Genomic DNA, 23,099 nt, shown 5'->3' with positions numbered 1-23,099 from the left:
TTACACTTTATGTATCTGAAGAAACTTTTGCTATCCTCTTTAATATTACTGGTTAGCTTACTTTCATATTCCATCTTTACCATCCTAATGACATTTTTAGTTGCCTTCTGTTGGTTTTTAAAAGCTTCCCAATCCTCTAATGTCCCTCTATTTTTTGTGTTATTAGGTTCCCTCTCTTTGGCTTTTATGTTGGCTTTGGCTTCTCTTGTTAGCCACAGTTGTGTCATCTTGCCCTTAGAATACTTCTTCCTCTTTGGGATGTACATCTTCCAGAAACTCCGGCCATTGCTGCTCTGCCATCATCCCTGCCAGTGTTCTTTTCCAATCAATATGGCCAACTCCTCTCTCATGCCTCTGTAATACCCTTTACTCCACTGTAGTACTGATACTTCTGACTTCAGCTTCTCCGTCTCAAATTTCAGGTTGAATTCGATCATATTATGATCACTCTCCCCTACGGGTTCTTTTACCTTAAGCTCTCTAATCAATTCCAGTTTATTGCACAACACCAAATCCAGAATAGCTGGTCCCCCAGTGGGCTCAACCATGAGCTGCTCTAAAAAGTCATCTCATAGGCACTCTAGAAAATCCCCCTCTTGGAATCCAGCACCAACCTGATTTTTCCAATCTACCTCTATATTGCAATCCTCCTGCCTGTCCTTTCGATACAATGTGTATCCTTGGACATTAAGCTCCCAGCTATAATCTTCAGTGATGCGTACAACATCATAAATGCCAGTCTGCAAATGTGCTTCAAGTTCATCTACCTTATTCTGTATACTGTGCATATTCAAATATAACACCTTCTGTAATGTATTCACCCTTTTCAATTTTGTCCACCTTTTACATTGCAATTCATCCTGCTCATCATCATAGCTTGTCACACCAGACAGCCAGCCACTCTAGTGTTGTTTGGTTGACGTTGAGCAGGTCAGTGTCGGCTAATCAGGTGAGAGCGGGCAGTTGCGCAGAACGTGTTCAATGTTCTGCACCCTTTTGCCACACTCACAGGATTCACTGGTCTTTAAACCCCACTTCACCATGTTGTCCCCAGTCCTACAAACTCCCGCTCTCGCTCTGTTGAGAGTGCACCACTTCCGTCTGTCAAGCAGTGCCCCGTCTGGCAACATTTCTGTGGGGTCTTGCACTGTATTGTTTGGTGGGGTTCTGGCTTCTGTTTGTTGCCAGAGGTCAATCCCGTATGTTTGGGGGGATGTCCCGTGTGGTAGTCCCTCCACTGTAGCAAAGCCTTTCCTCGATTTCAGGCGGTTGGAAACTGGCACATGATGATGTAGTGGGTGCCGTGGATCCGAGTTCTGTTTACCTTTCTCAACTTTTGTTGTAGTGTGTCTTTGGATCTCTGGGGGAGCAATGCCTGTAAGTCTGTAAATGATGTTAGTGGGTGTGGGGCGCAGTGTGCCCCTGATTATTTGGCAGGCTTCGTTAAGCAATGGGTCTATTTTCTTCGCAGGGGCTGATCTGCCCCACACAGGTGCACAGTATTCTGCAGGTGCATAGCAGAGTGCTAGGGCAGTTGATCTAAGTGTGTGAGCATTAGCTCCCCATTTCATGCCTGCTAACTTTTTCAAGAGAGAATTGCGAGAGCCAACTTTCGCTCGGAGTTTTTGGATGTGGGTGGCAAATGAGAGCATCCTATCTAGTGTCACGCCCAGGTAAACTGGAGTCAGATGGTGTTCGAGCTCCTTCCTACACGAGAAGATCTTGAGTTTCCGAGCTGCTTCTCGATTCCTCAGGTGAAATACACACACTTGAGTTTTTGATGGTTTTGGATTCAGAGACCATTTTTCATAATACTGCTTCATTGATTCCTAACTTTGTCTGAGGTATTGTCAAGATTTGCCTCCACAACCTCTCCACTAATTGTGGTTCCCATCTCCCACAACTCTAGTTCAAACCCCACTGTGCAGCATTAGCAAACCTTCCACCAGGATATTAGTGCCCTTCCAGATCTGGTGAAACCCATCTCTTCTGTACATGTCCCACCTTCCTTGAATGAGAGCCCAAAGATCCAAAAATCTTATGGCCTTCCTCCTACACCAACTCCTTAGCCACACGTTAAACTGTATATTCTTTCATTTCTGGCCTCACTAGTACGTGGCATGGGTAGCAATCCCAAGATCACAACCCTGGTGGTCTTGCCCTTTAACTTAGCACCTAACTCCTGAACTCCCTTTGCAGAACCTCATGATTGGTATCTACATGGGCCACAACCTCTGGCTGTTCACCCTCCCAAGTGAGAATGCTGAGGACTCGACTAGAGATGTTCCGGTCTGATGCCCAGGAGGCACCATACCATCTGGGAATCTCATTCTTACCCAGGGGCGGCGCTGAGGTGGTGCTTGCTGGTGCTATAGCACCAGCAGGAATTACAATAGCACCACCATAGCACTACGAAGAAATTAACTGAAATTTGACATCCAAATTGCAGCTGCTTTGTTTTCTCTGTATGGTTTTGAATACAGCTTGTTTCTCCAGTTGATCTAGTGAAACAGATCCCCCAATTACCATAGCACCCACGCAACAATAAAGTTATAAACTCTGTGCTGGTCTAAGGTCAGATCCACTCTACACTTCTGTCTATTCGTTCGTTGTCAATGTCTTGCTGTTGTTGTCCTCAGATCAGTTAAGCTGATCTAAGATCACTTAAGGTGGTGATGTCACTCACTCTCACTCACGCGAGAGATTGATAGTATACATCCAGGCGCAGATCCATGGTCTCACGAGACTAACGGATGCCACACACACACACATTGTGCTTTTACAAGCTAGCGTGGGCCTGGCATGTGCATTATTTTGTTCGGCGTGAAAAATGGATCGATTCTTAGTGAGAAAACAACCTCATCCAGAGGAATCAGTGGTGTCTCAGCCTGAGCATGTCTTAGTTGAAGGTGACATGCAGAAAGAAGTAAGTGGGGATGAGGACGACAGCAGTTCATCGAAGGAGTGTGAGGGTGAAGTAGAGGAACAAGAAATGGAGCAGGATTCAGAAGAGAACGTGGATGAAGCTGCTCTTAGTGCTAGTGGGAATACTGTTAGCGATGTTAGCCAGCAGCCTGAGGAAGGACCCCGTCGGCCAGCATTGAAAAAGTACCCTTCACAACAGTCTGGCAATCAGCAAAGGAGTTTTATTCGTGGCTGGTTTGACCTGTACTCCTGGCTGGAATATTCGATCACGAAAGGTACTACGTTCTGCTTCGCATGCAGGCATTTCCTGTGTGGAGGACATGGGTTCCATTCTGAGTCTACCTTCACTGTCACCGGTTACCGCAACTGGCGGAAAGCTACAACAGCTTTCAAAACCCACCATGTAAGTGCAGCTCATAAGTTTGCTATGGAGGCATGGGCCAAATTCAGATTGAGAAAACAAGACGGTTCAAGATTGGGAAATATGCTTGATAAAGGACGTGCAAAGATTGTCCAAGAAAATCGTGAGTATATGAGTGGATGAGTCTCTACGCTATACTGCGTGCCAAGGCGTTGCCCAGCGAGGACACCAGGAGAATGATGGATCTGACAATAGGGGAAACTTTATTGAGTTGCTCAGTATAATTGGGAAGTTCGATAAGACTGTAGCTAAAAAAATAGAGAACAATCCTGGAAATGCAAAAACACCCATCACGATATCCAAAATGAAGTTATGGGTATTATGGCAGATATGGTCAGACGTCAAATAAGTGCAGAAATCAAGGAGGCTGGGCATTTTGCCATCATGGTGGATGAAAGTAAAGACTTGAGTAAAAAGGAGCAACTATCAGTGGTGGTGCGGTATTTGAATAACAAAACAGTGCTTGAAGAATTCTTGTACTTCACTCCAGCAGAAGGGTTGGACGCAGAGTTGCTTCTTAAAAGCATTGAACAGACACTTGCCCAGTGTGTTATTGATAAGAACGCATATATAGGTCAGTGTTATAAACGGGGCGGCTGTGATATCTGGGTGCAATAACGGGGTACAAGAGAGGTTCAGGAAAGAGGTCCCGCAGGCATTATATATACACTGCCATGCTCACAGACTTAACCTTGTTTTAGTGGATATTGTGAGCAATGTACCACAAGCAGGTGAGTTTTTTGAAACTGTGCAGCTGCTTTACAACTTCTTTTCAAACTCTGTTGCCCATGATCTTTTCATGAAGAAACAGAGAGAACTGGAATCAACTGCACTGCCCGTGGAGTTGAAGAAATTGTCAGATACACGCTGGGCATGGCAGTATACAGCTTTGTGGGCTATAAGGAAATCACTCCCTGCCATTCTAGCTACACTACAGGATATTATGGGTCAACCAAATGCAGGGAGGAAAACAGAGGCCAGTGCTGTAACTGGACTGATTGACAAGCAGTTTGCTTTACTTCTCACTCTGTTTGAGGATTTATTCCAAGTCACAAAGTTCATGTCAGACCAGCTACAATCTCCCAGTTTGGAGCTTTCATCCGCTGTGGACTTGGCTCAGTCTGTTATCGATGCACTCTCAGCAAAACGGGGAGAGGAATCATGGAATGAAATTCAGGCAAGAGCTAGGGACCTGTGTGTCAAGACTGGTATACAGAGCAGACCACATGAAAGGAGACAGGCCCAGCCACCCTACCGCCTACATGATTTTGTTGTTGAGGCCCAAACTGAACACGCACCTGTCACATCCTCTGATGACCTTCGCAAGTACTGTTTCTATCTGGTTATAGACAGACTTCTGACTGAAATGAAAAGACGGTTCTCAATTGAGACTGGGAGTGTTCTGACTGGAGTCTCAGCATTGAGTCCCAAACACAAGTTCTTCCTAGACAAGAATTGTCTTTGGCCAATGGCCCAATACTATGGAGTGACTGAAGTGAACCTGACTGCAGAGCTACATCAAGTTCGGTGTCTGCTGGAAACAGAACAAAAGCAAGGACAGACAGTGAATGACACAGTGGAATTTCTAGCTCTAATGAGACCCTACCACGATGCATTTATAGATTTATACAAACTAATCTGCATATCACTGATTCTACCTGTGACATCTGCCTCATGCAAACGGAGTTTCTCTTGCCTCAGACACCTCAAAAACTACCTAAGGAACAGCAGCGGCGATGCTCGGAACAGCAACTTGGCCCTGTTGGCCATAAGCAGCCGGAGGACCAAAGCACTTGACATCCAGAAAATCATTGATGCTTTCACCACCAATCACAACAACAGACGGATTGTGCTTCTCTGAAAACAGCAATGGTGAGCGCAGTTGAATTTTAAAAAAAATTTGGGCCAAGACTAATGCTGATTATTATTATTATTTTGTGGTGGATACCCCATAGTCCTTATGTTTCCTGCAAATCCTAAAATATTACATTTACTGTTATTAAGCCTACTGGTTTTGCTTAGACTTCCAAGTGGTGATTCTGTTGATTTTTGTTTTAAATTCAGTAGCCAAATTAATTGAGGTATTGCATGGTCAGAGTACGATTTGCCCAACTCCTGGTAAAGGCTTGCATCTGTTGTTTGCCTTATTTGACTTTAATAACGGTGTATCTTTTGGCATTGTCTGTCTATGTAATGCAAATAGCAGTGGACATTGTGGGTTAGTGTGTTTTTCAGTTGAAAAGCATGCATTTGACGCTGATTGCAGGATTGGTGCATGATTCACGTTGTGTGCTGTGGGTCGGATGCTCTGTTGGTTTGTTTGTTTATGCTCAGTGTAGCCCGGGTTGTCTCCTAAGCTGTTGACACTGTCACAGTTCACTTCTGCATTAGATCCATTAATTGCTGTTGCTTGTGAATCAACAGAGGCATTTATAGTAGGCACATAATGCTTGAAAATGAACGCCATGTGTCCGGCCTTACGAATACATATTACCATACAGCACATCCCTCAGCACCATCACTGAATAATTCAGCCCCACTGTTAGGTCAATCTCCCCCAACAATATCCAAAGTGATATACCTCTTTTTGAGGGGGATGGCCACAGGCTTTTGCTTCAAAGTTTAACTGCTGCAACCAAACTAGCAGAAATAATCTTTCCTGATATGATGAAAGTAATCTGTTAACTCTTAGAACCAAAACTATTGTTGATTGCAGAACACTTTAGGTTTCATTCGTGAAATCAGAAGGAAAGGGAGTCCATTTCAGTATACATGGCTGAATTAAAGAGACTAAGAGAACAGTTGACATTCCAGGCCAAGACCCTTCATTAGGACTGTCCCGAGTCCTGAAGAAGTGTCTCCGCCTGAAATGTCATCTCTTCCATAGACGCTGCCTGGCCTGCTCAATCCCTCCAGCATTTTGTGTGTGTTGCTTGGATTCCTGACATCTACAGATTTTCTTGTGAAGCAGTTGAAAATTGTCAGTTCAATGATAGGCTTATTGACGCACTGAGAGATCATTCAGTTTGTGGAATCTTCCAAGAAAGCATTCAAAAATGGCTCCTAACTGCAGTGCAACTCATATTTAAAAGAGCAGTTGAATCATTGCTGTATCAATGAAAACAGCAGACAGAGACACAATTGAGTTGTGGTCAAGAATGAACGTGAGCATGAACAAAATTGCAACATCTAAACAGAAACCAACCTCTCTGAACAGATGGTGTTACTGTTGTGGCAGGGGCTCACATTCACCAGACCATGCAGATTTGAAGGTGAAACTTGCAGAAAATATAACAAAGTAGGACACGTACAAATGGCCAAATTTTGCTCCTATATCTGATGATCTTATGGTCTAAACTTGCATGCTTTTAAATCCAATGCGCTCAGCAAAATTGGTACTTTTTTCTTATTGGCTATCAATTTGCTTCAAAATATTGCTCTATCCATTCAGTATATAAAATCCTGTTATCTCTGGTGTAATCAAACGTGTCAATCTTTCTGATGTAGCCAGTGACTTCTACTTTTTTTTTTAAATGTTATCACCTAGTACTCACTGTTCATGAACCTGTGAATTCTTCCATTTTCTGCCATTTTAAAAAAGTCGATTGTGTCTTCCCTTCTGAAGAACATGTGCTGTGCTGTTCTTTAAAAAAAAACTTGACCGTTGCTTGCTGTGATTTTTTAAACTCTGACATCTCGCTGCATTTCAACAGGTTGGTAGCCATCTCAGTTCGTTTTAAAAATACTTCTTCACCTTTGTAACTTCAAAGCATTAAATATTTCAAAGTAAGACATGGGAATCTGAAATCAACTTCATGTTTATTTTAAGCGAGACCCGCACGTATCATGTAGCAGCATGGTGATGTATGTAATTCATGAATATTTTTACACATAACCATAATGAATGATATAAACACCAAAGAATGCTTAATCAAACAATATATTTACAAGATTACCCAAGTGTTACTGAAATATTAAATATCCAATAGAGGGGGAAGAGAGATGAGGAGGGGGCAGGTGGAGAAGCAGTCAGACGGAGAGGGAGAAGGGAAGGAGTTTAGAGAGGGGAGTAGTAGGGGTGAGGGGAGAGAGAAGGAGTGGAGTGGAGGAAGGAAGCCAAGAAAATAAGAAAAGAACAGAGCAAAGGAAGTACAAGGAGAATTCCAAGAGTGGAAGGTGAAGGAAAACCCCCACATCATCGCCTGCTTTTTATAGATCTAGATTACAGTCTGGTCAGGCATCGGATAGGGAAGAGTCAGAATCCGCTGGTGTTCCATTGCCCCTCTCGTTGCTGCACTGACAGCTCTGCCACGGCGTACTACAGCAAGGCTGTAACCATGGCTTCCACAGTACGTTGCTGAGAGACAACTGGCTGGGGACAGCTGTCACTGACCTCTTGTGGTCCTCCACCGCCGCCAACATCACCTTTAAGATCTGGTGGTAGCGTGGTTCAGAGGCGGGCGTCGCAGGTGACGTCTCTGATGGGTCTTTCAGTAGGTCATAGAGTAAAGGTGGGTCATGATGGGTGATGAATTGTCCGTAGCACGTGCAGACATGTCTGTCAAAGCAACCCTGTGCCCCCTCTGGGTTGAAGTTAGGTGTGAAGAAGTGGGCTTTCCATACAGCAGTGCCTGTGAAAGACAGAACAATGTTCAAAGGAAATTTATTACGGGCACTACCAACCCAGCAAACCGTCTTTACCTTCCAGAAAGTGCTTTAGGGCTATTAAAACAAGAACTTATTTTTAATACTACAGCACAGAAACAGGCCCTTCAGCCCATCTAATCCGTGCCAAACTATTAATCTGTCTGGTTCCATCGACGTACACTGGACCAGAGTCCTCCACATTCCTCCCATCAATGTACCTATCCAAATTTCTCATAATCGTTGTAATGGGACCACTTCCATTGGCAGCTCCTTCCATGCTCACCTCACCCTCTGAGTGAAGAAGCTCCCCCTCACGTTCACCTTTCACCCTTAACCCATCACCTCTACTTCTCATTTAACCCTACCTCAGTGGAGAAAAAGTCTTACATTTACCTCTCAAAATTTTGCATACCTCTATCAAATCTCCATTAACTTCACGTGATTTAAAAAATTTCTGCATCCACACGGTTAATCAGATCAACCATTCCAGTTACTGCGCCCCACGCACCCCACTCTCTATTACACCCCTCACCACACTGTAAACACCTTAAATCACTATAATATTGTTTATACTATGAATTTAAAACTAGCTTTTATTTTTATATAATTCTTTACATTTGTTGGCTGTTACCAACATACCACAGCAAATTCCTAAAACATATGGAGAATAAACGGCCCTTGATCCTGTAACATGAAGGTTAATTTACTTCCTGGTCGAAAGCTGCTTTGTTGTTGATTGGCCTGTTTGAGAGATGCCACAGCTCTTTCCCATTGGTTGCCTTGTGTGCCATGACACCGATGCTCAGTTCCTGGAGTCTCGGGGGTATAAGAATAGCTCGTGCGAGAGACTTGTCTCCAGTGACTCCTTGCCACACCGAGGTTGCAATTAATGCTGAGGAATCATTGGGAAAGTATGCTGTAGCTTTAGGAGGGCACACAGACACACTTAGCTAAGTATTTGTTTGTTGAATGCTTAGTTTTGTAGTTGTGTAACTTGGAGACCTTAGCGAAGTACCTGTTGCGTTTGAAGCATTTCTGAATGTTCAGTGTCGTAGCTTCTATAACTTAGAGTGGAGTAGATGAGTACTTGTTTGGTTGAATGTTTTCCTATTTGTCTGTAAATAAATGGTTAATGTGCTTATTCGTAATCAGGGTCTCCTGTCTCATTTATCAGACTGAAGCCGCTTCGCTGTAACGTACATGTATACGCGCGTGCACACACGCGACTGCAGAGAAACCAATATACTCCATGTTTAAGACGTACTCCGCTGAGGGGACAATTGCCGCCACAGAGTGGCCATGATATCGTAGGAATTACACTTTGCAACAACAGTGATACCTGATTGGGGTTTGATGCCCACTTCTGTCTGTAAGGAGTTTGTACATTCTCCCCATGACCATGTGGGTTTCCTCTCAGTGCTCCAGTTTCCCTCCACATTCCAAAGATGGACCGGTTCTGTTTTGTACATCCAGAAACTAATTGAAGGGCAAACACAGGAGCCGGGGAAACTTGTATACTTACTCTAGCTTTTCTTTTTAGTGAGGCGCTCACGTGTGACATGTTGGTGTAATGACGTATGGCATTCACACACTTCTTACATAGAACAATGAATTATGGAAACAAAAAATGCTTAATCAAACAATATATTAATATAACGAGTATTACTGAAAAAAATTAAATACACTCCACTTCTTCCTGCTTAGCTATAAACTATAACTGAATATAGAAGGCATAAACATCATACAACCTCCTCTAGGTGACACACACGTGACAAGAGAGCAATACATTACATATTTGAGTATTATAGGATACTGTCGATTGTGAGTGCGTGTGTCTGTGTGTGTGTGTGTATATATATATATGTGTGTGTGTGTGTGTGTGTGTGTGTGTGTGTGTGTATATACATATACACACACACACACACATATACATATATACACATTGGGTGATTTGTATGTGTATTTTTCCCTCAATCTCGGGTCCTCTACCAGTGACCTGGCAGCTTGTGGGTTCAGTGCAGTATCCTTGCTACTCCTAGTTGTGCGCTCCTCTAGACTGAGATCTCAGATGTTGTTCCTGGGATTTGTTGGAGCCACTCTCCCAGTCCAGGTGTCACAACTCCAAGTGCTCCTATCACCACCGGGATTACTCTGGCTTTAACCTTCCACATCCTCTCTATCTGCTCTTTCAAGCCTTGGTATTTCTCCAGCTTCTCATATTCTTTCTTCCTGATGTTGCGGTCGTTGGGGATTGCCACATTTATTACTATTGCTTTCTTCTGTTCCTTGTCCAGTGTTACTGAGTCTACACACTGTATCCACAGCATCCTATACTACAACTACTATACAGAGATACAGAGCATATTAAGCTTTAAGTTGTCCCAATCAAGCCTAAAGATCATTCCGACCCTTCCCTCTTAATCCATTTTCCTTTCATCCACGTGCCCAAGAGTTTCTGAAATGATGCCAATGTACCTACCTCTACCACTACCCCGGTAGTGTGCTCCACACACCTGCCACTCTCAGTGTGAAGAATATAATGCTCACTAAGCAAGAAATTATCACCCTCTGCTTTAAATATACCCAGTGACTTGCCTTCCACAGCCACCTGTAGCAATGAATTCCACAGATTCTCCATCTTCTGGATAAAGAAACTCCTCTTGATTAGTAAGGGTGTCAAAGGTTATGGGGTGAAGGCAGGACAACAGGGTTGAGAGGGATAATAAATCAGGCATAGTCGAAGGGCAGAGAGACTCGATGGGCTGAATGGCCCTATTTATTGAGATACAGCGTGGAATAGGCCCTTCGGGCCCTTCGAGGCACACTACTCAGCAACCCCCAATTTAACCCTAGCCTGATCACGGGACAATTTACAATGACCAATTAACCTACTAACCGGTACGTCTTTGGACTGCGGGAGGAAACCGGAGCACCCGGAGGAAACCCACGTGGTCACGGGAGAAACGCACGAACGCCTTACAGGCAGGGGTGGTGGAAATTGAACCCGGGTCGCTGGTACTGCAAAGTGTGGGCTAACCACTGTGTTACTGAGCCGCCCCATTTTACGGTCTTATGGAACTAAACTCTCAGAGGAAAGGGGTCATCGCCTTATTACAAGTTTATGTAATTGGTTTTTAATATTAAAATATGTAATTTTGTTGAGGTGACAGGAGAAATATGGAAATGTGAAATCTATCAATCTGAAATGTTATTGAAATGTTAAACAAAAATCCTATTTGAGAGCATTGCTGTTGCATCGAAAATCACGTGACCACTGCACTGTAAATCTGTCAGGTGTATGAAATATCACCCTGCTGTAATTAGTTTTGCATATCAATCACCCTCCATTGGTTAGGGTTGATCGTGGATGCTGCATCCCAGCAGTCTATGCGATACGCAGGGCAGTACGGTACGGAGCGCAAGTTGTTGTCCGTGCAGGCGGCTTTCCCTCTCCAGGCAGCTGTTGAGTCCAAAGGAACAGCAGAGACCAACACAGTGTGGCACCAGTGGTGTCGCGGGGCTTGCCATTAAGTGTTAAGGTCAACGTAGGACGGCCTCAGGGGCTCTGGCTCCAACTTTTTCCCACAGCATTTACTCCCGAAGCCTTCCCCCTGAGTGGGTACAGCCGCAAGGCAGCAGAGGCTTGAAATCAAAGATTCCCTTCTCCTGGACGAGCTGCCTACCACGGCTGATGAGCCCCGTCTGCTTGAAGCGATTGTCAGTAGAAATGGTTCTGCCAGGCTTAGTGGCTAAGCCAGACATGAAGGTCAGGAACTGGACTTGCTTGTCAGAAGGCTATTTTGGGAGCAGTTAATAGGCAGTGGGAGCTCATCTTCCACAACCTTCTCTGGCACAGCTTAAATAGGAAGGGCATCTAACAGTTGGGATACAGGTGAAGTAGAAAGGGAATCTAAATATCTCAAGTGACCCATGGAATCAACAGAGAACGCTGAAGGAAAAGCGTTAAGTGAACCAACAAAAACATGAACCAAACCCACACTAATCCAAACGCACCAATAGCCAATTCAGTGCAAAGGACTTACCATTCCTCGGATGCCAGCGAACTGCACTCAAGTCACTGTTACAGTAGTGGAAGAGAAACTCGTGCTCAGATTGCTGAACTTCACCTCGGAGTAAAGGCATTAAATCCCGGCCATCGATTATCCTGCAATAGGGAAGGGTCAAGGTGATCAGAATCGGGATCAGGAACGGGCTTAACGTCACTGGCATAACATCATGAAATCTGTTGCCTTGCGGCAGCTGTACAGTGTTGGCCGGGGTCGACCGTGGACAGTGCATCCCAGCCATCTACGTAACATGGGGAGCAAGCTGTTGCCCACATAGCTGATGGATCCAAAGGAACTAGCGGTTTCGTAAGAGTTGCCAGTCAGCATTGAACTCGACATAGGACTGCCCAGAGGGCTCCAGCTCTGGAGTTCTGGAGTTTTCCTCCGGTGTTTACTCCCAAAGCCTTCCCCATGAGTGGGCTGTAGCTGCAAGGCAGCACAGGTTTGAGATCCGAGTTTTCCTTCTCCTAGATGAGCTGCCAACCACGGCTGACGAGACCCATCTGCCCGAAGCGACTGGCTTTAAGAGGGCAGTAACCCGCCTTTGCCCCTTCTCCTGTCGGTAGAAACGGTTCTGCTGGGCTTAGCAGGAGCGGGTCTTGTTTGTCAGAAGCTATTGGAGACACACACTAATGGGAGCTTATCCTCACCACCACCCCTGGCTATAACAACCTTAAGGAACCGGTGGTAGACTGAATACATAATAACCACACTATAAATTACAATAAGAAACATACAGTGTATATTTATAAAAAAAATTAAATTGAATAAGATTTACATTTCACTTGCTAGAGCAAAGCAGTTGGCCGATCTTACTCTGGCCATACGTCAGGGAAGATATTAGTGTGAGAGGAGGGAAGCCCGTAAGACATGGGAGCAGAATAAGGCCATTCAGCCCATTGAGTCTGTTCCACCATTCCATCACGGCTGATTTATTAACCCTCTCTACCCCATTCTACTACCTCCTCCCTGTAACCTTTGACACCCTGACTAATCAACATCCGGTTTAAATATACCCAATGACAACCGCCTGTGCCAATGAATTCCACAGATTCCACTGGCTGAAGAAATTCCTCCTTGTCTCTGCTCTGAAAGGGGCATCCCTCTATTCCGAAGCTGTGCTCTCTCATGAAGATGACTCGTCGTGAGGATATCGAAAACAGTCTTTAGGGTGAGCGGCATGACTGTTAAAGGGAACTAGATTTAGAATAGTTTTGTTATGCTCACATGCATCACGGAACAGCGAAAAGCTTGTCGCATACTGTTCTAAACAATTTTAAGGAACACCCCCCCAAATACTGGAATATTGCAAAAACTTCCAGCTCACCCAATTCTATAACGATTCACTCCCCAACAATGCCCACCACCCTGAATCACTGCACTAAGGAATTCTATCGCAAACTAACGAGTTCAAGATTTACAATAAGTAACTACCACTAGTTTAACCATCTCTTGCAGGTACTTTAAGAAACATGAAGAACTAGAGTCATAGAAAAATACAGCACAAAGGCAGGTCATTTGGCCTATCTAGTTCATGCTGAATGACTTAAACTACTTAATGCTATTGACCTGCATCAGGACCAGAGCCCTTCATACCCCTCGTCGTGGCTATCCCTCGAGGTCGAGGATGGTGGTCTTTGTTCTGTTGATCTACTTATGGGGTGAAGAAGTGGCCCACAGAGCAAAGTACAATGCGTGTATTTGTTTAACGTGTACTTGATGTTGCACTCCAAGAAGCACACGATACTGCACAAATCAACCAACTGATTCCAATGGCATGGAAACCACGATGATTGGAGCTGATGGATTTGTTGCAGCCTTCATCCGCCTTCACAGCCGTTGAGTTCGAAGTAACTTCGTCCGCCTGTCCCACCGTTGAGGTCTTGGCTGGATTGTTCTTTGTCAGGGACCTCACCCTCGACCTTACCGCCATGGGTGACCCTACCAGGAGCATAGCTCCAGACGGCATCGCTCTCGAGATCTCAGGACCACACAAGCCTCTCCACCGCGACAAGGTGACAATCCACTCCTGCCATCCACGTATCTATCTAAACTTCTCTTAAACGTTGAAATGGAACATGCAAGCACCCCTTGCAATGGCAGCTCGTTCCACACTCTCACCACCCTCTGAGTGAAGAAGTTTCCCCTCATGTTCCCCTTAAACTTTTCACCTTCACCCTTTATTTAATACAACATCATGGATACAGGAGGCAGACTGGGCCAGCAAGTCTGTGTTGATCCCAGAGCAAGACACACACACACAAAATACAGGAGAAACTGAGCAGTTTTGACCATGTATACTCCTGGCAGGAGTCTTAGCAGTGAGGAGGAACGAAAAGATTTGGAGCCCATGTCTATAGGTCCTTAAAGTTGCTGTGCTACCTGATGGGGGGGGCGGGGGGGGTTGGCTAGGAAGGCACCTAGTCTGTTGGCTTTCATTAGTCGGGGGAATGGATGCTCTTTTCTCACTGCTGCCATCAGGTAGAAGGTACAAGAGCCTCAGGACTCACACCACCAGATTCAAGAACAGTTACTATCTTCCAACATCAGGCTCTTGAACAAAAGCAGATAACTACACTCATTTAACGACTGTTTTATCTTGTTATTTCATGTTCGTTACTTATTGCTATTTATTTATTATCTGCATTTGCACAGTTTGTTTACAGATCCTGTTTACAGTTAATGTTCTATACATTTGCTAAGTATGTCCGCAGAAAAGGAACCTCAGGGTTGTATGAGGTGACGTATATGTACTCTGATAATAAATTTTACTTTGAACTTTGAATTCAAGAGCTGAGAGGTAATGTTGTAGCTCTATGAAACCGTGATTAGACCACATCTGGAGTATTGTAAACAGGAGAAAATCTGCAGTTTGCTGGAGCATTACTTGGAGTACTGTGTCCACTTCTGGTTGCCTCACTATAGGAAGGATGTGGAAGCATTGGACAGGGTACAGAGGAGATTTACCAGGATGCTGCCTGGCTCAGAGAGTATGCATTATGATCAGAGATTAAGGGAGCTAGGGCTTTACTCTTTGGAGAGAAGGAGGATGAGAGGAGACATGATAGAGGTATACAAGATACTAAGAGGAATAGATAGAGTGGACAGCCAGCGCCTCTTCCCCAGGGCACCACTGCTCAGTACAAGAGGACATGGCTTTAAGGTAAGGGGTGGAAAGTTCAAGGGGGATATTAAAGGAAGGTTTTTACTCAGAGAGTGGAATGCACTGCCTGAGTCAGTGGTGGAGGCAGATACACTAGTGAATTTTAAGAGACTACTAGACAGGTATACGGAGGAATTTGTGGGGGGTTATATGGGAAGCAGGGTTTGAGGGTCCGCACAACATTGTGGGCTGAAGGGCCTGTACTGTGCTGTACTATTCTACGTTCTATGTTCTATGTTCTATAGGTCGACTGGACAGCCAGAGGCCTTTCCCTAGGGCAGAACTGACTAATGAGAGACAGCATAATTTTAAGGTGTGGAAGGGATGTTGCAGGTAGATTATATACACAGAGAGTGGAGGGTGTGTGGAAAATGCTGCGGGGGGGGTGTCATCGTGGTAGAGGCAGATACATTAGGGACACTTAAGAAACTCTTAGATGGCCACATGGATGATAGAAAAATGGAGGGCAATGTAAGATCGACCTGGAGAACACTACATTGTAGGTGGAAGTCCTGGTCTTTGTTCTAGGTTCCTTTGACATTTTGTGTGTGCTGATCCAGATTTCCCTCATCTACAGCAACTCTGCTCCATCTGCCAGAAGAGGAAATTCCTGGCGGCCGAACATTTTAATTCCCATTCCAGCATGTCGGTCCATGGCCTCCTTTTGTGCCAAGATGCAGCCATTTCAAGGTGAAGGAGCAACACCTTATATTCGGTCTGGGCAGTAACCTGATGGGATGAATACTGATTTCCCTTCTGGTAAAAAAAAGTACCATCCTCCTCCCCTCTTCTTCTATTCCCCACTCTGGCCTCTTACCTCTTCTGACCTCCCTATCATCTCCCCCTGGATCCCCTCCTCCTTCCTTTTCTCCTAAGGTCCACTCTCCTCTCCGATTAGATTTCTTCCTCTCTAGCCCTAATTCTATCCTACCCACCTGGCTTCACCAGTCACCTTCTAGCTACCCCGCCCCCACCTTTTTACTCCCCCTTTCTTTCCAGTCGTGAAGAAGGGCCTCTGCCTAAAATATCGACTGTTTATTCACTTCCATAGATGTTGCCTGACTTGCTGAGTTCCTCCAGCATTTTGTGTGTGTTGCTCTAGATTTCTAGCATTAGCAGATCTTCTCAAGTTTATGATCTACGGTATCTCTTGTGTTTATGTGGTTTTCCCAGAAGTTTTGTCATACGTTTGGGCTTTCTGCCTCCCTGCCCACAGTAAACATCTTGACAACAAGGGCTGTCCTCAACCCAAGCTCCCTGTTGTTAGAACAGAACGCCGGCAACCGTCCACCGCCCTCCACAAACCCGTCTGCCTACCGGTTACTTGGCATCATTGCTTGGGCCAAGTTGACAACTGTCGGGAAGAGGTCCATGTTGCTGGTTGGTCCATCGACGGTCTTGCCCGCTGTCAGGACGCCAGGCCATCGGAGGAGACCTGGAACGCGGATCCCACCTTCCCAGTTGGTGGACTTTCCTCCTAGAAGAAAATTGGAAGGAGAACAAATCAGGGAACTATTAAAAGGAGTGAAAAAAAGAGAAAAGATTACACATGGAAGTAATATTGGCCACGTGGAATGTACAGTGTTGCTTTATCTGCCACTATCTGTCAGTGCATTGGAAAAGTAACTTTCCATGACTTGTGAAACTGGAATTGTGCAACGACCAAAGGTTAGAGGAAAATTCAGTTATATAAGACATGCCAATAAAATTAGAACTAATCTGGAAAATAGAGTGTAGTAAAACAGAGAAAGGCAGGTTTTTGACTGGACAGGGGTTAAGCATTGCAAGGAAAATTGGAGGGGGGGGGTGGTTGGTAGAATGGGGTGAAAAAAACAGCCATAATTGAAGGAGCAGACTCAATGAGCCAAATGGCTCTAATTTTATGCTCTTATGGTATTTGCCTTCAAAATGCCTTAACCATGAATGGCAGACTCTTTGAACACATTATAGCTTCTTACCCCACCACTGTTGCCCACTCAGACTGTATATATTTCATCAGAACTGAGGGGGGAGACATTTGATAGGAAACTGAGGGCTGATATTTTTTTACCCAGAGGGTGCAATGATCTGCCAGAGGAAAAATGAAGGTAGATACATTAAGAATATTTAAAAAGTACAATACCGTACAAAAGTCTTAGGCACATATATATAGGGAGAGTACCTTATACTTTATACTGTTGCCAAACAATTGATACTAGAGCGTACAATCATCACAGCGATATTTGATTCTGCGCTTTGCGCTCCCTGGAGTATAAATCGATAGTAAATATTAAAAATTTAAATTATAAATCATAAATAGAAAATAGAAAAGGGAAGTAAGTTAGTGCAAAAAAGCCAAGAGGCAGGTCCAGATATTTGGAGGATACGGCCCAGATCTGGGTCAGGATCCGTTCAGCAGTCCTATCACAGTTGGAAAGAAGCTGTTCCCAAATCTGGCCGTATGAGTCTTCAAGCTCCCGAGCCTTCTCCCAGAGGGAAGAGGGACGAAAAGTGTGTTGGCTGGGTGGGTCGTGTCCTTGATTATCCTGGCAGCACTGCTCTGACAGCGTGCGGTGTAAAGTGAGTCCATGGACGGACGGAAGATTGGTTTGTGTGATGTGTTCACGATCTTCTGCAGCTCCTTTTGGTCTTGGACAGGACAACTTCCATACCAGGTTGTGATGTACCCTAGAAGAATGCTTTCTACGGTGCATCTATAAACATTTTTAGTGAGGGTTTTAGGGGACAGGCCAAATTTCTTTAGCTTTCTCAGGAAGTAAAGGCGCTGGTGGGCCTTCTTGGCAGTGAACTCTGCTTGGTTGGACCAAATCAGGTCATTTGTGATATTGACCCTGAGGAACTTAAAGCTTTTGACCTGGTCCACTTGCGCACCACCGATGTAAATGGGGTTGTGCGGTCCGCTACTCCTTCTGAAGTCAACAACCAATTCCTTCGTCTTGCTGACGTTGAGGGATAGGTTATTGTCTTCGCACCATGCCACCAGGTTCTTAATTTCCTCTCTGTACTCAAACTCATCATTACCTGAGATACGGCCTACAATTGTGGCGTCATCAGCAAACTTATATTTTGAGTTTGATGGAAACTTGGCTACACAATCATGGGTGTACAGTGAGTACAGCAGGGGGCTGAGTACACAGCTTGGTGGGGCACCGGTGCTCAGAGTGATTTTGCGCAGTAATGTATTTGTTAATGTGGAGTACAGAGAGAGCTTGTAAATCTGGTGGGAGCAAAGGATGTTGGGACCGGTGAGGGGTGTGGGTCAGGTAGCAGAGGAGGAGTGCTGGGGTGGGGGGGGTGGTGCAGGGTCAGACACACCCAGCCCTGGGACACCAGGCAAGGTCATTTGATTCCAAACAATTGGTTTATTGATTATTACAGAATGTCACTCCCCACTTTTCCCAACCATGATTCCTCTCTCCCTGCCCCCTTCCCACTCTCACCCTATAGTAGAGACCCATATCAGAATCACTCACATGTCATGAAATGTGTTTTTTTTCTGAGGCAGCAGCAATACGGTACAATACGTAAAATTACTACAGTACTGTGCAGAAGTCTTGGGCACCCTAGTGATATCAGAATCAGAACTGCGTTTTTATATCACGACATATGCTGGTGATGTGAAACCTGATTCTGAAAGAGTTAGGGTGCCAAAGACTTTTGCAACAATACTGTACTTAGACCGAGTACATGGATATGAAAGATTTAGAAGGATAAGGACCAAACACAGCAAAAAAAAAAGCTTTAATTGGAATCATGGTCGGCATGGACTGGTGGGGTCAAAGGGCCTGTCTCCATGTCCAGGTGACACCAGGTCCTTCCACTGGCACTCAGGTTGACTCGAGAAAGGAGATTATAACTCCGTGATGAAAACTTGAAGAACAGTAGTTTTCAGCCTGTGAACGTTAAGGAAAAGAGGAAGTGAAACAGAATTTTCATTTTATTATCAGGATCAAGTATAGGAGTTGGGTAATTATACTGTAGTTACGCAAGACATTGGTGAGGCTGCACTTGGGGCACTCTGTACAGTTGGGTCATCCTGTCATAAGGAAGATTGCTGTTAAACGTGAAAGAAATATAAGTGTTGCTAAATCTAAACACAGTCTTTCATTGATTCTATTCTTGGATTTATTTATTTTTTATTTTATTCATTGATTTATTGAGATAGAGCTCGGAATAGGCCCTCTGGGGCTCTGAGCCACGCGGCCCAGCAATCCCTGATTTATACCCAGCCTAATCATGGGACAATTTACTATGACCAGTTAACCTACCTACCGGTACGTCTGCTCAGGTCACTCGTCTGAGTGCTACTGGTACCATGTAACCCAGTACTACCTGTCGCATGGTCGGGTGGTCGGCGACTAAACCGGCTCCCCCACCGGGCTTGCCTGGTGAGGAGGGTGGCTAGACACCCTGCAGGATGAAAAACAACACCTGTCAAAGGGCGGATGAATCCTCTCGTAGGGTCAATGGCCATCTAGCAAACACGTGCCGTGAAGCGCGGAAAGGGCATCCCTTGCATCGAAGCTTGGTCTGGCCATTCACTGCAACAGAACTTCCTCCAGCCGTCTTGGACCCCACCATGCCAGCTGGATCCGGGAGGGGATGTCGAGAGGGTGGGTCTGGACCTGTGCAACCCCCTACTCAACTAAGATCCACTCACGCACGCGCTGTTCCTTTCTGAGGAGTGGGGTCAACCCCACTAACTGACTGAAAGGAACCATCATCATCCTATGGGATGGATAGCCAGATGGGACTGTGGGAGGAAACCAGAGCACCCACAGTCACAGGGAGAACGTACTAAGTCTTCACAGGCAGCAGCAGGAATTGGACCCAGGTCGCCAGAACTGTAGAGCATTGTGGTAACCACTGCGCTAGCACGCCACTTCTACTGGGTATGTTCACGAGAAAACAAATCTCAGAGTTGTATATGGTGTACTTTCACAATAAATTTACTTTGAGCTTGAAGAATGTAGAAAAGATTTACCAGCATGTTTGCTGGTCTGGTTTACATGAAAAGTTGTGTAGATTAGGACATTATTCACTGGAATATGGAGGATTGAGAGGTGACCTGATAGACGTCTACAAGATTATGAAATCAAGGACTCCACAACTCATGTTCTCAGTATTATTTCTAATTATTTGTGTTTTTTGTATTCGCAGAGTCTTTCTTCTTTTGCACGTCGGTCGTTTATCTGTCTGTGTGTAGTTTGTCACTGACTCCATTGTGTTTCTTTGTTCTATAGTGAAAACGCACAAAATATGAATCTCAGGGTAGTAATATAGCCACATATACATACTGAAATGTCACTATGGTTGTCCATCGTGCCTGACGATGACAGGAAACCTGTGCGGGAGAGTTTTTAAAGTGGAAAAGCTGTTGCACTGGGGCAGTTCCACTTTCCCATCCTCCGAAATCTGGGTCCAGTGATAAGAACAAGCGTCACAACTGGGCTCTTCCTTGGTTGCAGATGTTGACCTGTGTCTTGTCACGCCCTGCGCTCTCCACGAAGCGTGGCAGTGTTGACTTCCTGGCCGTTGGATCAGACTGTAGATCTCATCTGCCCAGACCGCCAGGAGCTGACTTTGCATGCTAGGTTAGGTGTCCCTCCATCTCACTGGGTTATGAGGCCTGCCAGCTACTCTCATCTGGTTTAGCCCGCCTGTGCAGGGGTGTGGTAGCTGTCACACGCAAGCTTATAATGATAATAAGTTCACTTTGAACTTTGAGGGGCATAAACAGGGTGACAGCACATATCTTTTATCCCCAGGGAGGGGATGTGAAAAACAAGAGGGCACAGATTTAAGGCCAGAGGCTCATTGCTACCATCAGGAAGCAGGTACATGAGCCTGAAGACTCACGGTCAATGATTCAGGAAAAGCCTCTTCCCCTCGGCCATCAGATTCCTGAACACTACGTTGCTATTTTGCTTTCTCTGTTTGCACTGTTTATTTTATGTTCTTACTGTAAATCACAGTATTTTAAAATTATGTATTGCAGTGTACTGTTGCCAGGAAACAACAAATTCCATGAAATATGTCACAGGTAATAAACCTGATTCTGATAAACCATCTTTCAGAGGTTCCTAACCTTTTAAATGCCATGAGCCATTAAGCCAGGGGTCTGTGGATCCCAGGGTGGGAGACGCTGAATAGGGAGACCTTTAGCGGGCCATAGGCGAAATATAGGCAGATGAGCCAAGCTCACTGGGCAACATGGACGAGTTGGGCTGAAGGGCCTGTTTTCATGCTGTGTGACTCTATTATTGCACGAGGAGAAGTGGAACAAGGGATGTGAAAGTCAAAGCGATTCCAGACTACACCCCCTTTCATTTTCAAAGCAGAGGGCAAAGAGAACATCTGGAGCTCAGCAAAAGAAAAGAATCTGAGGTTGGATACAGCTATTGGAAGTGGATGGGAAACGTCATTCAAACATCAGTAGGTGTACTCTGAAATTCCCAGTGGAGTTCTTGGAAGAGGCATGTCCAGATAAAATTAAGATTAACTTTATTTGTCACATGTATGTCAAAACATACAATAAAATGTTTCGCTTGTTTCAAATCAAATCAGTGAGGATTGTGCAGGGCAGCCCGCAAGTGTCGCCTGGCTTCCGGCGCCAACATATTTTGCCCACAACTGACTAACCCTACCACCTACACCTTTGTAACATGGGAGGAACCCACGGCATCCTTGTGGTCGCGGGGAGAACTGACAAATTCCTTATAGACAGCCTTGGGAATTGAACTCCAGTCGCTGATCATTGGCGTTGCAAAACGTTTCGCTAACTGCTCCAGTATCCTGGCTTGGCTGCCCTCTGTATAAAGACAATTATTAAACTGTAAAGAGTGCAAAAAGGATTTTCAAGGCTGGGGCCAGGACTCAAATGACTGAATTAAGGGAGGAGACTGGACACCATAGAACTTTATTCCAGGCTAGAACGTAGAAGTTCCTTACAGGTAGTGGCAGCTATCGAACCCTGCACTGTAAAGCATTGTGCTAACTGCTACGATACTGTGCTGATCCTGTATTCCTCATGACTTCGAAGGAAGCCATTCATCTCATTGAGCCCGCGCCTGTTCCCAGAACATTCCCATCAGTGCCAGCCCCCTACTTAGTTCCCTGTAACCTAGTTTCTCTCAGATGGCTATCAACTTATTCTCCGGTCACCAGCCCACTCTGGGGATAATTTATAAAGTTCAAAATTCAAAGTACTTTTTATTATCAAAGTATATATATGCCAGGTACCTTGAAGTTGTTATAATTGGGGGTGGCAATGGGGATAAGCTCCCACTGCCAGTTCCGTGCTCCCTAGGGCACGCATCTCAAATAGCCTCCGGCAACCAAGTCCAATTCCTGGCTTTCATGTGAGGCTTAGCTACTAAGCCTGGTGGAAGCATTTCTGCTGACCGGAGAAGGGGCAAAGGTGGGTTACTGGCACCTTAAAACCAATCGCTTCGGGTAGATGGGGCTTGCCAGCCATGGTTGGCAGCTCATCTAGGGAAAGGAAAGCGCTGATCTCAAACCTCTGCTGCCTTGCAGCTATAACCACTCTGGGGGAAGGCTTGGGGAGTGAAAATCTGGAGGTGGAATCTCTAAGGCAACCCTACGTTGAATTCAATGCTAACTGGCCACTCCTGCGATGCTGCTGGTACAAAACTGTACCGGTCTCTGCCGTTTGCTTGGGTTTATCATTTGTGTGCACAGGGGGATCTTGCTGCATGGGCAACAGCTTCCTCTTCATATCGTACTGCCCTGGCTTGTGTACTGGCTTCAGTTTTGACTTCACCTTGCAGCATCAACACGATTCAGGAGAGGGCACTCCAGCTTTGCCTCATGGTCTTGACACAATACAGGAAGCAGCAGTCGACAGTTATAAGCC

General features: G+C 45.2%; 1 protein-coding gene across 2 annotated transcripts in view; it reads right to left on the bottom strand.

The window, feature by feature from the left end:
* Positions 1-7,156: 7,156 nt before the first annotated feature.
* Positions 7,157-23,099, bottom strand: part of LOC134349771 (steryl-sulfatase-like) — a 145,227-nt gene continuing 129,284 nt past the window's right edge. For both annotated transcript variants that reach the window (XM_063054619.1, XM_063054620.1), the window contains exons 8-10: positions 16,541-16,700; positions 12,037-12,158; positions 7,157-7,977 (exon numbers count right to left, since the gene is read on the bottom strand). In XM_063054619.1, coding sequence (XP_062910689.1) covers positions 7,580-7,977; positions 12,037-12,158; positions 16,541-16,700 — 680 coding nt within the window. In that variant the 3' untranslated portion in view covers positions 7,157-7,579. The remainder of the gene's footprint in view (positions 7,978-12,036; positions 12,159-16,540; positions 16,701-23,099) is intronic.

The sequence above is a fragment of the Mobula hypostoma genome, chromosome 7 (genome assembly GCF_963921235.1).
Source record: "Mobula hypostoma chromosome 7, sMobHyp1.1, whole genome shotgun sequence".
In the NCBI taxonomy this organism is placed as follows: Eukaryota; Metazoa; Chordata; class Chondrichthyes; order Myliobatiformes; family Myliobatidae; genus Mobula; species Mobula hypostoma.
The sequence above is the reverse complement of the archived record's forward strand: the minus strand, read 5'-3'. Positions and strand labels throughout refer to the sequence as shown.